The sequence below is a fragment of the Podarcis tiliguerta genome (genome assembly GCF_965153285.1).
Source record: "Podarcis tiliguerta genome assembly, chromosome: 5".
In the NCBI taxonomy this organism is placed as follows: Eukaryota; Metazoa; Chordata; class Lepidosauria; order Squamata; family Lacertidae; genus Podarcis; species Podarcis tiliguerta.
This window is the reverse complement of record NC_139538.1, coordinates 69,371,029-69,386,635: the sequence shown is the minus strand read 5'-3', so window position 1 is coordinate 69,386,635 and position 15,607 is coordinate 69,371,029. Positions and strand designations below refer to the sequence as shown.

General features: G+C 42.7%; 1 protein-coding gene across 1 annotated transcript; it reads left to right on the top strand.

The window, feature by feature from the left end:
- Positions 1 to 812: 812 nt before the first annotated feature.
- SUPV3L1 (Suv3 like RNA helicase) lies at positions 813 to 15,453 on the top strand. The gene is made up of 15 exons (XM_083439823.1): positions 813 to 1,108; positions 2,551 to 2,628; positions 3,254 to 3,361; positions 4,928 to 5,042; positions 5,368 to 5,536; positions 6,849 to 6,960; positions 7,259 to 7,336; positions 8,399 to 8,490; positions 8,886 to 9,066; positions 10,231 to 10,324; positions 10,962 to 11,181; positions 12,207 to 12,287; positions 12,612 to 12,788; positions 13,414 to 13,562; positions 14,952 to 15,453. The coding sequence occupies exons 1-15, from the start codon at positions 847 to 849 to the stop codon at positions 15,412 to 15,414; spliced, it is 2,379 nt and encodes a 792-aa protein (XP_083295949.1). The 5' UTR covers positions 813 to 846; the 3' UTR covers positions 15,415 to 15,453.
- The last annotated feature ends 154 nt before the right edge of the window (positions 15,454 to 15,607 follow it).

Genomic DNA, 15,607 nt, shown 5'->3' with positions numbered 1-15,607 from the left:
ATATGGCATACTTATTTAAGAAATAAATGAAAACCTTCTGGCCTTTTCTGAAAATATACTTTAAAAACACCTCAAATGCATCTACTCTGAGGCTTGGATGACAGTGCCAATAGACAATAATAACCTAATTACTGCAGCTTTATTCATTTGCAGATTTCTTTATGACCGACATCTATTTATGCAGACAGTTTTGATTATAAATGCTGGTGATCTGCGGTTTCCCAAGGCTGCGGGCACGTTTATCCAACGGAGAAGGCTCAAAAGGCAGCGTCTGCCCTTAAGCGAAGGTCTGGAAAAACTTCTAATTCTTGAGGTGGAGCTTAACAATGGGATGGGGTGGAGACTAGAGAGCAGGACAGGCATTATACAGAGCAGCTGATAAAATTTTGAGCTTGGCGTGGCGAGGTTCGAGGATAAAGCGCTACCCGCATTAGCGGAGCGTCATCACCACCATCCCCTCACGTGCTTACTGCACTTGCATTCTCGAGTAGCGTCAATTCGCCCACGACCCTAGCAACCCAAGCCAATGCGCCTCACAGACACACCTCCGCCTCAACGCACGTGGCCGTCAGGGTGCTCGCTTGGCTGCCTTACGTACTGCCTGCGAGGCTTCTCTTAGGGGCCCATGGTTTTGCGAGGAATGTGGCGGTGCGGACGGCACTCCGAGTCTTTCCGCCTTCTAATAATACCCCTCCTAAATTCACCTAGCCAAGCACCGCCGTCTTTAGGCAGCTTTCCTCCGCACTACTTTTCAGGCACTACGCCGGACTTCCCTGAAGACCTGGGCCGCTGTCGCGATGACGAAACAGGCGCGCGCCGGCGAGCTCAAAGCTCCCTCTTGCTCCGATGTCCGTGAGCCGGTGCGCGAGGCTGCTCTGTCGGCTGCCGGCTGCCCCGCTCCGCTATGGCTGCCTCTTTGCTCTCCGGAGCCGGCGCGGTGGGCCGAGCCGGGCAGCCCCAGCAGCGGGTTTCTTCTCCGACGGGGGAGGCAACGGCGCGGGCGCCAAAGCCCCGGACACTTCCTTGTTCGTGCCTCTGCCCGTGTCGCCTTCGTCGCCTGGCCCCGAGGGGGACGTGGGAGCCGAGCTCACGCGCCCGCTCAACAAGAGTAAGTGGCGGCGCCGGCGGTGGGGCGGAAGGACAGGCGGGCCCTGTGGGTTTAGAAAGCCAACCGTGCGCGTTCGGTTAGGGGGCAACGGGAGTGCCCTTTCCTTGCCCGTTTCTTGGATTTTTCTGTCATCCAAACAGGGGTGGGCAGCGGGCAACTTGCGAGTCGCACCTGTACCACAAGGGCAATTTTACCTGCCCTTTAGTAGCCGTTCCAAATATACATTGCGGTAGTGCGTGAGGGGGAAGCTTCAACTTGCATATTAAGCCCGTGAGAGTTGGTAAATAAGAATCTGTAGGAGTAGGTGTTAATGTGTGAAAGCCGAAGCAGGGAAGGAAGGAAGTCTGAGCGCGACAAAGCGCAGTGTAAATAAGAAAACACGAAGATGCTGGATGCAAGAGTTTATGTTTAAGTGGACTTTGTTTTTGGAAATTTTACTTATGTTCTTCTTTGAGTTTGCTTTTGAAAACTTAATAAAAAGTATTAAAAAAGAAAAAAGTAAACCCGTGAGAGTTACGTTCCAAGGATAGTGCCTAAAGCCAGAATTGCATATACAGTGGTACCTTGGGTTACATACGCTTCAGGTTACAGACGCTTCAGGTTACAGACTCCGCTAACGCAGAAATAGTACCTCAGGTTAAGAACTTTGCTTCAGGATGAGAACAGAAATCGTGCTCCAGCGGCAGCAGGAGGCCCCATTAGCTAAAGTGTTGCTTCAGGATAAGAACAGTTTCAGGTTAAGAACGGACCTCCAGAATGAGTTAAGTACTTAACCTGAGGTACCACTGTACAGTAGTCCAAACAGATTGGGGTGCACTTGTGGTGTTGGTGGGGGATTGCCAAAGGTTCCCCCCCCCAACACCCGTCATTAAATATATATTTTTTTGCCAAGCATGTAAAGCTGAGTGTGCACAAGTTAAATGGGCATATGTTGTGGGTGTACTGTGTAGAAAAGAAGCAATATTGGAGACCCCATATTCATTTTGTCATATTATGGCCTCCGCTAGTTTCTGGGAAGGAATAGGCCACAGATCTCTTGAGGGGATCGTTCAAGACACACGTTTATTCCACCCCTATGTCTGCGAACGACCTCTTATAATCTGTGATGCACTTTAGATCATGCAGAATTTAGTGTACAACCTGACCATCCATGAGGTATCAGGCCCTCCCCTCACTCGCCCATCACTGTTTGGAGAACAGAAATTGACCATCCCTGATCAGATGGCAATTGTAAAGTTACCATAAAGGTAACTGTTGTTAAGATTGTTAGTCTCCATAGCAGATTTATAGAAGGTGGATTTCACAATATGTTTTTGGTGACTACTTTTTCTTTTGGTGTATAACCCTTTCTTGATTAAATGCTTGAAGTGTATAAAGTATTTTTTTGCACAAGTAATTTGCCATTCCAGTTAGCATGACAGTATCTGTATTTTGTCTTCTAGGTGAAGTCCTGAAAGTATTAAATAAATTTTACAAGAGAAAAGAAGTACAAAGACTGGGTGCAGAAAATGGACTAGATGGTATGCAATATGTGGTTCTAGGGATAATAGAATATTGTTGAATGTTTCTACATGCTTTACGAGAAGCTCATATCTGGACTTAATCTTTTTTTGACTCTTAAGTTTTTCTAATTCTACTTCTAAAACTGACTGCTTAAGTCAGTGCTTAATAAAATAGTGTGGTGTTATTATGATTTTTTATTGAATTTATAACCTCTCAAAAGAGCCCGAACAGCAAACACATCCACTTTTTGTAAAGCACTCCAAAACAGGTTTATAAATACAGTTACAATTAAAAACTTTAGTTCATCCAGGAGTTCATGGAAGTAGAATAGGCAGATTTTAGCTGATCACCCCTTTTCCTTGTCCCATTGAACAGCTTCTGAAAGTTGGAGACATTCTAGAATAGTGTGGGAAGCATTGCAGGGTTACATGGGGATTGTCAGGTATCTTAACATGATTTGAAATGTCTTGAGTGTTTCAGTGACCACATGCATGGGTATAATCCTACTGAAAACAAAGCACTCTTTAGTTTTCAAGCTAAAAATCTTGTTTTGTCATTAGATCTCTGGTCCACTTTGTAGGAAGTGGAGTTTTGTGTGCAATACTGAATTTGCTTGTGTGTATTTTCCCCTCCCCTTTATAGCTCGTCTGTTTCATCAAGCATTTATAAGCTTTAGGAAATACATAATGGAATCAAGTTTCTTGGGTCCTGATGTCCACATTCTCCTAAATGATATATGCTGTGGTGCTGGTAAGTATATTCAACATTATTTCCACTCCCCAATCATTCTTCTTAAAAAAGACACTTGCTTAAATGTTACGGGTGATAAACTTATGGGTAAATGAAATTTGCTTTACCCTTATAAATAAGGAACTTAGTGGGTTCGATTATAATAGTTGCCCGTGTATCATAATGGCTAGGAGTGAGAGATGGGAGTGAGTGCTGTGAACCAGTAAATGGCCTTAGGCAACCCTTTGTTGAATATGTGACAGAGGTGTTAAGTGCTGTTGTTTAAACATCAGATACTGGTACATTGCCAAGACAGAAGTGTGACTGCATTACTGTGTAGAACACAGACAAACAAGTGAAAGATCCAAGAGTGGGTGTACCCAGTTCCCAGGTAATGATGAATCGACAAAGCAAAATAAAGAGTATGTGTTAAATCTTCAAATAAATTCCAACTGAGCAACTTCATGCTGAAGCCTCATTTTGAACCCTTTTCCTTGAAGTATGTCACCTTAGACTCCTTGCTGGCTTCTGACTGTTGACATTTTAACATCTGGTTTGTATCCATTTATTCAGCTTGTTTCTGTTTTAGAGCTTATATGTCTACTTAAATGAATGGGCACAAGTGTGTACTTGTGTCTGCTGTGCACATCAACAACCTCAATAAGTTAATACTGTAATGAGAATGTTAGAAGATTATAGTAGGGACAACAAAGAGTGAAAATTATACTTTGTATTTGCTCTTGTTTCTGGTACCAGTTCACTACACTGAGTTCATTAGAGTTGACCCTAATACAGCAAATGGAAATGCCAAGAGTATAATCCTCCCCTTTACACAGAGGGCAAGGTGTGGATGGTCCTGATTAGCCTGCATTCAGCTGTTTCACAGGCCATGGCAAAGCAACCCAGGGGCCCTTTAGGACATTCAGATTTGCAGGTCCTGTACAGGGAACAGAGTACAACATGCTAATGGGAGCACCTTGGAGTCTCCCTGCTTCTTGCAAAGGAACAGAGGCTAAGAAACTGGGCACCCAGAGAGCACTGAGAAGGGAGGCAGAGAGTCCTGCTCCAGGCTGCTCCTTCCTTCTGCTTCCCTCCTGGCTCTCTTCCATGTCCACATGGGACATGGAATCCCTCTGCATGGGGAGAGCAGGACTCCAACCCAAATCTCATGGAAACCTTTTGATGGGGCTTCTTAATTTAAAACAAGGCATATGAGCTTTTGATTCTTGAGGGCATGATTGAAGTTGTTTGTTTAGTGCAGTACTAGAGAAGAGCTGCTGCAAATGGGCCTGTAATACAGAAAAGTATGTGTAAATTCTCAAAGTATATTAGAAATTATTTAGTCCCCAAAAGACGATTAAAAAATTATATTGTGAAATGATGCCAAATGTCTTAAGTTTAATTCTGAGTACTTGGGTTTTCTTGTAATTTAGAAGTTATTCACAGTTAATAGGGTTCTTAGAATTGTCCACTGACATTATTTATATCACCAGACTTAGCAATATTATAATTATTCTGAATACTGTACATCACTGGGTGATGGTTTACTACTTGTTGGTTTTAATATACCTTTCTCCTTCCTTCTAGGGCACGTTGATGATCTGTTTCCATTTTTCATGAGACATGCTAAGCAGATTTTTCCTATGCTGGAGTGTATGGATGATCTGCGTAAAATCAGTGATTTGAGATTGCCACCCAACTGGTTAGCTTTTTAAAATCACTTATATGTCTTCCTTATGATAATAACAATGTCAGTGCTGGGACAATGTGCATTTTATGTCCCTATCATGGCAGTTATTCTCACTGAAGTTGTCATCAGCGTCTTGTGTTACTTTTGAGTGTTTTTCTTTAATTGAAAAAATGTTATCAAAAATCACAGAAATTGAGGTGTGAGATTACATGGTTTGAAATCAACAAAGCTAAAGGTGTATTTAGTTTTTAGTTTATGTATATACTACAAAGTGAGGTGGTGTTTAAACATACAGACTGCCAGGCTCAATTATGCATTTCTCTATGTGTCGTTCTAGGTATCAGGACGCCAGAGCTATCCAAAGAAAAATTGTATTTCATGCTGGTCCTACAAACAGTGGAAAAACCTACCATGCAATCCAGAGATACTTAGCAGCAAAATCAGGAATATACTGTGGCCCTTTGAAGCTTCTGGCACATGAGATCTTCCAGAAGAGTAACGATGCTGTCAGTATGTTAAATGTGTTTCCATGCTTCTGTGACTGTTACAGTCTGTGATGATGATTCATGATATAGTATTGTCAGTGTACACAATATTTTTCACAGTTGCATAAGCAAAAAACAAAACAAGTACACCAATAAGCGCATAATTATATTTTGACAGTGAGTGTGCATAGTAGTGGAAGGGGAGAGAAGAAAGGAAGAGGTAAAAGAAAGAATAAGTGCAAGCTATATTAGCAAAAGTAGCTATCGTGATCATTTTTGCTATGCTGCATTGACTACCCTTTTTTGCTTGAGGCATTAGTAACTTCTGGAGTTCTGTAGCTGTCAAATGAGTAAACAATATCTGTAGCCGAGACAGCAGAATCCAGATCTTGCGGCTGTTGAATGAGTACCTCTGTCATATTTGAGTATGTGCTTTCTGCAACAATCTCACTTAAAGGAAGCCAAAACAGTTATGAGCTGTTCAAAGCCTGTATTGTAAGGCTTAGCACACCCTAAACCAAATGCATTGAAGGCAGCAGTATTCAGTCACACTGCAGCACCAATTAACATTACAGGCTCACGATCATTGCAACCTTCTCCACCCATATAGATTTATTTGCCATCATATTTATGTCTTTATCCATGATGGCTAGATAGGAAACTTTTTTTTTTTGTATTGTAGTTGTTTCTGAGACTGAAAGGGCTATAGCTCTTTGGTCAAGCACAAGGCTTGCTTGCAGAATACTCCAGGTTTGACCCCTGGCATCTCAAGGGAGGGCTGGGAAAGGCTGCCGTCTGCCACCCTCCTGACTTGCTGCCAATTGCTGTAGGCAGTTCTGAGCTTCTAGAACTTAAACAAATTAAATGCGTCTGCTAAAGCCACAGGGACTATCTCTTAGAATATACTCTCTTGAAAAGTATGTCTATTCCAAGCTGCCTGTGGAGAGTTTGCCTTTCGCTGAAGCAAACCTGGGAATGTTAATCTGGCGGGGCACTGGCTGGAGAGTGACAATGTGGGAGGGGTGGTTAACTCTGGCTGCTAGAGGCCTCCTTCAAGAACTTCTGCTTGGTTCCTCCTTCCTTGCTTTGGAGGGACGCTCTTCCCATCTACCCTCTTCCTCTATTTGCATCCATTTTTTTAGTAGCTCTCATTTAAAACAAAAATGGGGGTGCTCGGGATTTGTTTTCTAAGATTTTGATTTCTGCGCAAGACGCTTTATTGGGCTGTATGTTGTCTGTTCTCATATTTCAGTGTAGTTTCCTTTGGGAGCTTAGGTTGGATTTCTCTTCCTAGAAAAATCACCTGTATCTTCTCTCTCTTTAAACCTTATAGAACGTGCCGTGTGACTTGGTAACCGGAGAAGAACGTGTTTGTGTTGATCCTGAAGGCAGGCAGGCTGCCCATGTTGCTTGCACTATTGAGATGTGCAGCGTCACTACACCCTGTATGTAAACTTCTTTCTTTTTTTGTGTATTCTTCAAGGGTATTGAAGCATATCATGTTCTAGTTTTATAAATTTGCCTCTGTAGTGTTATGATATATTTCAATTTAGATTTTTTTCTCTGTTATAACAGATTAACAGGCCAGATAAATGACAATGTAGAAACCGTTCTTAAAACTGTTTGTAAAAACTGTTTAAAGAATTCATAATTGAAATTATTCTTTTTCTTCTGTCTTTTACCTTTTGAAGTTTGTTTTTCTGGTCCCTTTTACCACATACCACCATTTTTTGTATTTTTAAGATGAAGTAGCTGTGATTGATGAAATCCAGATGATTAAAGATCCTTCCAGAGGTTGGGCCTGGACGCGAGCGCTCTTGGGTATGTTTTCTGCAGGTTTCATGTTAGTAAAACAAATTACCTTTAGCTACTGATATGCAACTTCTCTCTCATATGGACAGTGTAGTGCAGGCCTCCAGAACAGCCTTCCTTCCCCAAGCTGGTGCCCTCCAGTTCTGAACTGTTTCTCTGACCATTTGCCATGTTGGCTGGAGCTAGTGGAAGTTGTACTCCAATAATATATCCAGAGTACTTGGTGAGGAAGTCTGCTCAGGAATGTTAGTTGAACCTGTCCTATGTATGAGTATGGTGTACTGACACATTGAACTGTATCCAATTTTATTTAGATTTAAAATAAAAAATAGCCAGTCTACTAAATTTGTAACGTGCATTTTGAATAGCTTTATTTCCATCCTGCGTGGTGGGATAGTGATGGCCGGGATCCAAAGAACCTCTTAAGGCACACCCTTAGCAGACCATCATACAAAGCCAAGTCCCCTCTGTTTCAAAGTCAGTTCACTATGTGACTTGAGGGGTTGAAAAAAAGGGTGTGCAGAACCAGTTGCAATTGTTTTGCTCCTAGCACTTGCTTCCATCTTGGGTAGTTGTTGGACAATGAAATACTGTCCAAATTTTGGCATGGTTTACTCAGAAGTAAATTCCACTGCTTTCCCAGCAAAGTGTGTAACTTGAGATGGATATTAGGGTGGGGTCAGTTATTCTCCTTGATATTATAGTTTTGAACAAGTGGCTCCACAGAACCTGCATAACAATTGAATGATTAATTAATTAGTTAATTCAGATTCATGAACTGGGCAAGTCTTACTGGGCTTTGCTAGCTACAAACATCTGCAAGCAAAACATTTGATTATGATAGCTTTATAGTAGCAATGCAAACCATATGTCTGTTTTCAGTATTACAATAACAACAACAACAAATTTTATTTATACCCCGGCCAGAGCCAGGCTCAGGGCGGCTAACACCAATAAAATCACTGTAAAAACTGCAGCCTCATTTTAATAGTAGCCGATAGATCAAGACCATGTGTGATCCATGTAACCTGCTTTTACAGTCCTCCTTTCTTTTGTTCACTTTTTATTTAGGACTCTGTGCAGAAGAAATCCATGTTTGTGGTGAGGCTGCTGCTATTAACTTGGTGACAGAGCTCATGTATACTACAGGGGAGGAAGTTGAGGTAGGAATGGTCAATATATATATCTATAGCTACATACTCCGGTTTTTAAAGCTCCCTTTCTTAAAAATACTACAGCCTGTGCATTAAAATCAGTGCATCAGTTGTGAAGCTGTTAATATGTTTCTGGCAGAAGCAAGATTATCCACCAGGCCTCTTTTCCCTTAACTGTCTCAGTGGGAGAGATGAGAAGCAGGGCTCATTCCATCAGCTTTGCCAAAAAACCCACCTCCATCAGACACCTCCTACTGATGAACTGCTTCTATGCCAGCTATTATACTTCCACTGCAACCAACCCCTTGTGTGTGCCAGTGTAGTTTACCTGATTGCTGCCCATGTCTCTTATTGACTGCAATTCTGTGATGGTTGCAAGGGTAAATGATGCTTTTTCTCTCCAGGTGAGAAACTACAAGAGACTCACCCCTCTAAAAGTCCTGGATCAGGCCCTTGAATCTCTAGATAACCTTCGCCCTGGAGACTGTATTGTCTGTTTCAGTAAGAATGATATTTATTCAGTGAGCCGGCAAATTGAAACCCGGGGCCTAGAATGTGCTGTCATATATGGAAGTCTGCCACCTGGTAATTACTCTTTGATATATGTTGGGGGAGTTGGGAGGGGTGAATGCTATGTGAATAATTAGGAAATTTCTGTTTAATATTTGAATATTGAAGTACTTGCAACATCATACCCAAGAATTCTGAGAAACCCCAAGAAACAGTGCAGTTTTGGAATCAGTGGTTAAAATCAGTGCAGGTTCAGTCCTCTTACCTTGATTCAACATGGCATCCAATTGTATCCAAACAAAGGAAAAAACTGTTCCTTGATCTTGGGAACCATCATGCAAAATTTGGTTATGATGTTTTAAGAGGGGTCCAAATGCATAGTGAACAAGCAGCTGTCCAGAATTTATAGTATGCTGTGTTTTTAAATGTGCATTTCTTTCTTTGGCACCTTGTCTTGGAAAATGTTAACTTGTTCATCTAGTACTTGTCTGGTTCACATATTCTTAGCAGGGATGGCCTTGATTACCATAAACTGTACAGGGGATAGATCTGCCCATACGTCTTTAATAATACGCAGCTCAATCTAGTTTTTAGTTCTGTACTGACTGCATTTCCATGTACGGTTTGCATTTCCTGAAGTCTCCCTTCTTCTCCATGGCCACTTATTATTTCTTTATTTCAAGAATTTCTAAACAGCCCTTTATCCTGACAGATTCCTAGCAGTGTACAGACACTTCACATTGGGTGTGGGCAGCATAAGTGAAAACTTGCAAGTTGCCTGACACACAGGAAGAGGGGAAAGCAGTGATGGTCCTGTCTTAGGAGCTGGTTCAGTCATGTCAGAGGGGCCTACACAGTCATCTTGGAAGTAGGCAGAGTTGCCAGGGTGGGATGGAATGTGCATGGCACCAGAAGCTTGGCCAATACTGGCAACTTAAGGTTCTGATGTCACCAGAAGCATATATGGCCACATATACGCTGCTCCACATGGAGATACCAGCTCATGCAAATAGTGCTTTTATGTGAGCCCATGCCTGCTTCCAAGGTAATCTCAGTGGGCCACTGACATATCTGAACTGCCCCTAAGTAGTTCAGAATATTAACATTTTTCACTGTCACCTGCAAAACACCATTGTGGAATGGTAATTTTAAAGTATTTACAATATTTGGTTTATTTCAAACCAAACTGAAAACCATGAATGTAAATTGCAACATAGTCTACACTTGTCATTGTTTCAGGGACAAAACTTACACAGGCAAGGAAATTCAACGATCCCGATGATCCATGTAAAATCATGGTTGCTACAGATGCAATTGGAATGGGACTCAATTTGTAAGTATCCTGGGTGGATTGCAGATTCTATCAGAATGAGTTAAATGTGTTGGTGGTAGTTCTTGGCTTTTTCCAAAACCATATCTCAGTGTTACATATCCCCTGTGACTCTTGTGTATAGGCAAGTACTGGTTTCTTAAATTAACCCGACTGGAGCAGGATTTCTAACCATTTTTGTCCCATTACTCAATAGAGTGCTGCTTCCAGTGCAGAGACATTAGATGATGATCTAGATAACTAAGCTGTTCATAAGAGCCTGTCTGTGTGGCATTGAGCCTCATATATCTTGTACCTTTCCAGCACTGTGGAAGATGGAACGCCATCAAAAGTTGGATAGGGTTGGAGCATTCACTGGGAGTTGCATTGCACTGGGCCTAGTGGGCTTAGATGTATAGGGGTAGAATGTTTGTTCCAGAATGGACATTGGACATCTAGCAGTCACCCACTACTATGTGGCAAACCTGAGACTGGAGATATCTGTGTTCGGAGTCATCTGTCAGACACCTTTATCTGACAAACCTTTGGGTTTGTGGTGAAATTCTGCATTGTATTGATAAGGTTCATGTTTTGAGAATTACAAATTATAGCTCTTTGTTCCGACTTCAGTGTTAATCCACTATCTATGCTTTTGTTCTAGGAGCATAAAAAGAATCATTTTTAACTCCCTCATTAAGCCTACTATCAATGAGAAGGGTGAGAAGGAAATGGATACAATTACAACATCTCAAGCTCTACAAATCTCAGGCAGAGCGGGAAGATTTAGCACTGTATTTGGAGAAGGGGAAGTCACCACCATGCATCGAGATGACCTTCCTTTGTTAAAGGAAATCTTGAATAAATCAGTGGATCCCATAGTGGTAGGATATTGTTATCAACAACATCATCATATTGTTGGTGCATTTTTCAGCTGTCTGATAGTAGAGCAGCATTGGAGCATCTTAAAACGAGTTGATCAGTCATAGGAAGCTTCTACCGGGTCAAAATGTTTTGTTTTTCTAGCTCAGTATCATATTAATCTGACTTGCAGCTATTCTCCAGAACCTCTGAGAGGGATCTTCCCATCATGTGTTGCATACAGCTTTTAACTGGGGAGTGAATCGGGGGCCTTTTACCACTGAGCCATCTCCCCCCACACCCTGCCAACTTATTTGTGCAAGTAGCAATTCAAGCAATTGACATGACCTGGAATATAAGTAGTTGTATGAGCATTAGCAACATTTTTTTAAAAATTAAATTTTATTGTTACCATTCACATTAACACACCATACAGAAAAAGAAAATAAATTTCCATCACTTTTGGTGGTGATCATTAGTAACATTTACTAGCAGAACACTTTCAGCCAGTGTGGTGTAGTGGTTAAGAGCAGTAGACTCATAATCTGGTGAACCGGGTTTGTGTCTCTGCTCTTCCACATGCAGCTGCTGGGTGACACTGGGCTAGTCACACTTCTCTGAAGTCTCTCAGCCCCACTCACCTCATAGAGTGTTTGTTGTAGGGGAGGAAGGGAAAGGAGAATGTTAGCTGCTTTGAGAGACTCCTTCGGGTAGTGATAAAGCGGGATATCAAATCCAAACTCCTCTTCTTCTTCTTCTTCTTCTTCTTCTTCTTCTTCTTCTTCTTTGGAAATGAGGAAATTCCTGCTCATGGGACTTACTGCTGCTTAATCAAATGAAGATGATAATGTATGAGCTGGTTCTCTGGAACTTTTTAGCTAAGTAGCTCAGTTACATTAATATTAGTGCAGTAAATGTTGCATAGGGCATAAGCTGACTGGGCCACCTTGTTGTTTAGATGCTTGTTCTGATAGTCAGATACATTTAGGAAAGTTTAATTCTTGTAATAATGAGACCCTTTTCTCCTCACCTCTTTTTTTCCACCCAGACTGCTGGCTTGCATCCTACCGCTGACCAGATTGAGATGTTTGCATATCATCTTCCAGATGCCACTCTATCAAATCTACTTGTAAGAATCAGGAAACCTGTTAAGTTTTAACATTTCTGTGTACAGCAGTTTAAGCTTCATTATCCTAGCTAGAGAATGCTAGTTAGGATTTTGAGGAGCTGTTTCCCAGCGTCTAATCTGCACAGCCAGGCTATCTTTGCAGTGTTTGCTTCTGCAGTTGATAGGTTTCCCTTTTCCTTTTCAAGTCTTAAGAAGGACTTGCCTCATTGGCTGCAGAGATGCTGCAGGAAATTGCTAGTTTTCTTGTGTGAATATTGATAGATTTCCATGGGGATAGTCAGGGCTTCGTTTAACTAAGAGCATGTTTATCTTTATTTAAAACAGGATATTTTTGTGAGCCTCTCACAAGTTGATGGCCTCTACTTTGTGTGCAATGTTGATGACTTCAAATTTCTAGCTGACATGATTCAGCACATTCCACTGAACTTGAGAGCCAGATACGTGTTCTGCACAGCACCCATCAACAAGAAGCAGCCTTACGTCTGCACTTCGCTGTTGAAGGTAAGTGACTTGCCTCTCCTGTGTGTGTGCATCAGCGTGCATTTCTGTGGGAGTAGTCCGTGTTGTACTAAGTTGGTGTCAGTCTCTTCATCCATTTGTGGGCATGATCAAAATCAGGTGACCCAAATGACAAGTTGAGATGGTGGTGATCAGAATGCTGTATGGATATTTGTCTGGTCTCCCAGCAGTGGTGCCACAGTTACATCCTGAGACAGTGAGGGCTTGGAGCAAGATGCTGGTAAATTTGGGTTGGCTTGGGCTCAGTGGTGGGTGCACCCGATTGCTTCTGCTGGTGTACCTGAACTGCCCCAGCCTTTACTTATGTTCCATAAAGCATGAGGAGTTACTGGACATTTCACAGGCCAGCAAAACTGTATCTTATTCATGATTACAGAAGCAGTACAACCTTCAGCCTCTCCTTTTCCTGCTCTGAGACACATGGGGGAAATTTGGGGGGGGGGTTGCATCCAAAGCATTGTAGAAAGTTTATATCATAAACTACTATCATGGCTGGGTTTGGCAGGAAGAAAGTAGGCTGCTGCAAAGGGCATTTGGCAGTGTGAGAGATTTAAGGCGGTATTATTCTTGGGGAAATATTCATTGCTTCTTCTTTTTCCTTTTCTAGTTTGCACGGCAGTTTAGCAGAAATGAACCTCTGACATTTGACTGGCTGTGCAGGCATATTAATTGGCCTCTAGTCCCGCCCCAGAATATAAAGGACCTTGTACACCTTGAAGCTGTTCATGATGTCCTTGATCTGTATCTGTGGCTGAGGTACTGGAGGCTCGGTTCCTTCTTCCTCCTCTTCCTTAATGCGGGCAGCTTTGGGGCATAAGGAGTCCTCCGCTTTGGGTAAAAGCATGGTTCAGTCCTCACGTGCGATGACACCAACGCAGAATGTTGGTGGGGAACTATTGGTCTTAAAGCTCCAACAGAGAGATGGCGTCTAATGCAGCCTCTTCCAAGATGGGTTTGCTTTCCATGTTCAGGGAGATTTTGAAATAGAGGCACTTTGAAACAAGCCATTTCCTGCATGGGTCTGGGGAAGGAGCAGTTCTGGGAGAGAGCTGTACCATATCAGAAACTGCATATTTGAAGTGTCATTAAGTTGGGACCAGAGAGGAGTCATTTACTGTCAGCTCTGCTAAGACAGAGGCTGAACAACCGGTTCTTTCGACCTATTCAGTTAATGCAGAAGAGAAACAAGACCTTTTTTGGAGGTGGAGAACATATAAGGGACAGGTGAGGGGTGGGGGTGGGGTGTAGAGCTCTGGGCATAGATTAGGGATACTTGGATTTAAATCCATGCTGAGCCTAAGCTGTTGCACATGACTGATGCAAGTATAAAATGGGTAACCCACTGCGTGCTGCTGCCACGAACTTCTTGGAGAACTGTGGAATAAAACACAGCTATTTTATGGATGGTTTCAAACCAGAGTGGCCAACGGGTTGCTCTCCAAATGCTTCTGAACTGCAACTCCCATCATCCTTGGGGTAAACTGGCTAAGGCTGATGGGATTTGTAGTTCAGCGACACTTGGAGAGCCAGACACTGCCCTCCTTTCATTTAAAATATTCTATCTTGTCTACTAGGCTATCCATAAACTGTGTGTGATAATAGTTTTTTATTTTAAGCCTTTTGGCTTAATGGTATTGCATATTACACTTAAACACCCCTGCACCCCAGATTACATGTGTTTTTGAGGTATAACAACTTGATCAGCAGTTTGCTCTAAATTGCTACATAGTTTCATTCGTATCTTAACCCCAGAAACTTGAAGTGCATAACAGATAATATGCTGATCAGTTAATGCCCAGGACTACAGATGTCCAAAGACGTTTGGGTTGAATCTAGCCAAGTTATTCCGAGAGTGGAACAACTTCTACTTGCATAACAGAACTTTCTTTTTTTTTTCTTCACCCCCTTCGCCAGCACCCCAAAATGGGGTAGGGGGGAGCTCCAGAGCAGATCCAGAGAGCATGCAGGTGATGGGAGAAAAAGGAGAGGAAGTTCTGTTTCATATGCAGAAGTTCTGCTCACACAAGTAGCTGGATTCAGCATTTTATTGAAGAGGTCCCAAAGTGCCTGTTGAAGGGGCTGGGGGCTGTTAACCTTTCAAGAATTCTTGGTCTGAACTTATCATACATGCATGTTTCCTTGTAGCTACCGGTTTATGGACATGTTCCCGGATGCTGCTCTCGTCAGGGACATACAGAAGGAGCTGGATGACATTATACAAGTCGGGGTGCTTAACATTACGAGGCTGATCCGAGTATCGCAGGCCGCTTCTGGGTCTGTCACTTTACCGGACGACTTTCCTCTCCAGAGGGCTAGCATTGGCAATGGGATGTTGAATGCGGAAGACCTCCTAGAGGCTAACGGAGAGCTTTCCCCAAGGGACGTGAAGACCCAAGGGCACCGACGAGCAAGGGGATCCAAAGCGATGAACTACAGGCCTGCTGAAGCACAGGGCCGAGCTCAGGGCGCTCTGGCTGCCAGACTAATACAGCAGGGACTCCTCACCCAAGATATGCTGAAACAGTTGGAACATGAGTGGCTGGCTCGTCGCAAGGGCGGTGCCACAGATGAAAACACAGGCCCAAACAAAGGGAAGAAGAGGAAATAGGATGCTGTGTCTTTGCAAAATAAAAATTATATTTAATAAGCTTTGGTCTTTTGATGGTATTAGGAAGTGGGGAACTTGTTGCCCTGCAGATGTTTTTGGACTACAGTCAGCCCCAGCCAGCATGGCCAGTGGTTAGAGAGGACAGAAGTTGTAGTCTTAACAGTATCTTGAGTGGCACATGTTTTCCATCCTG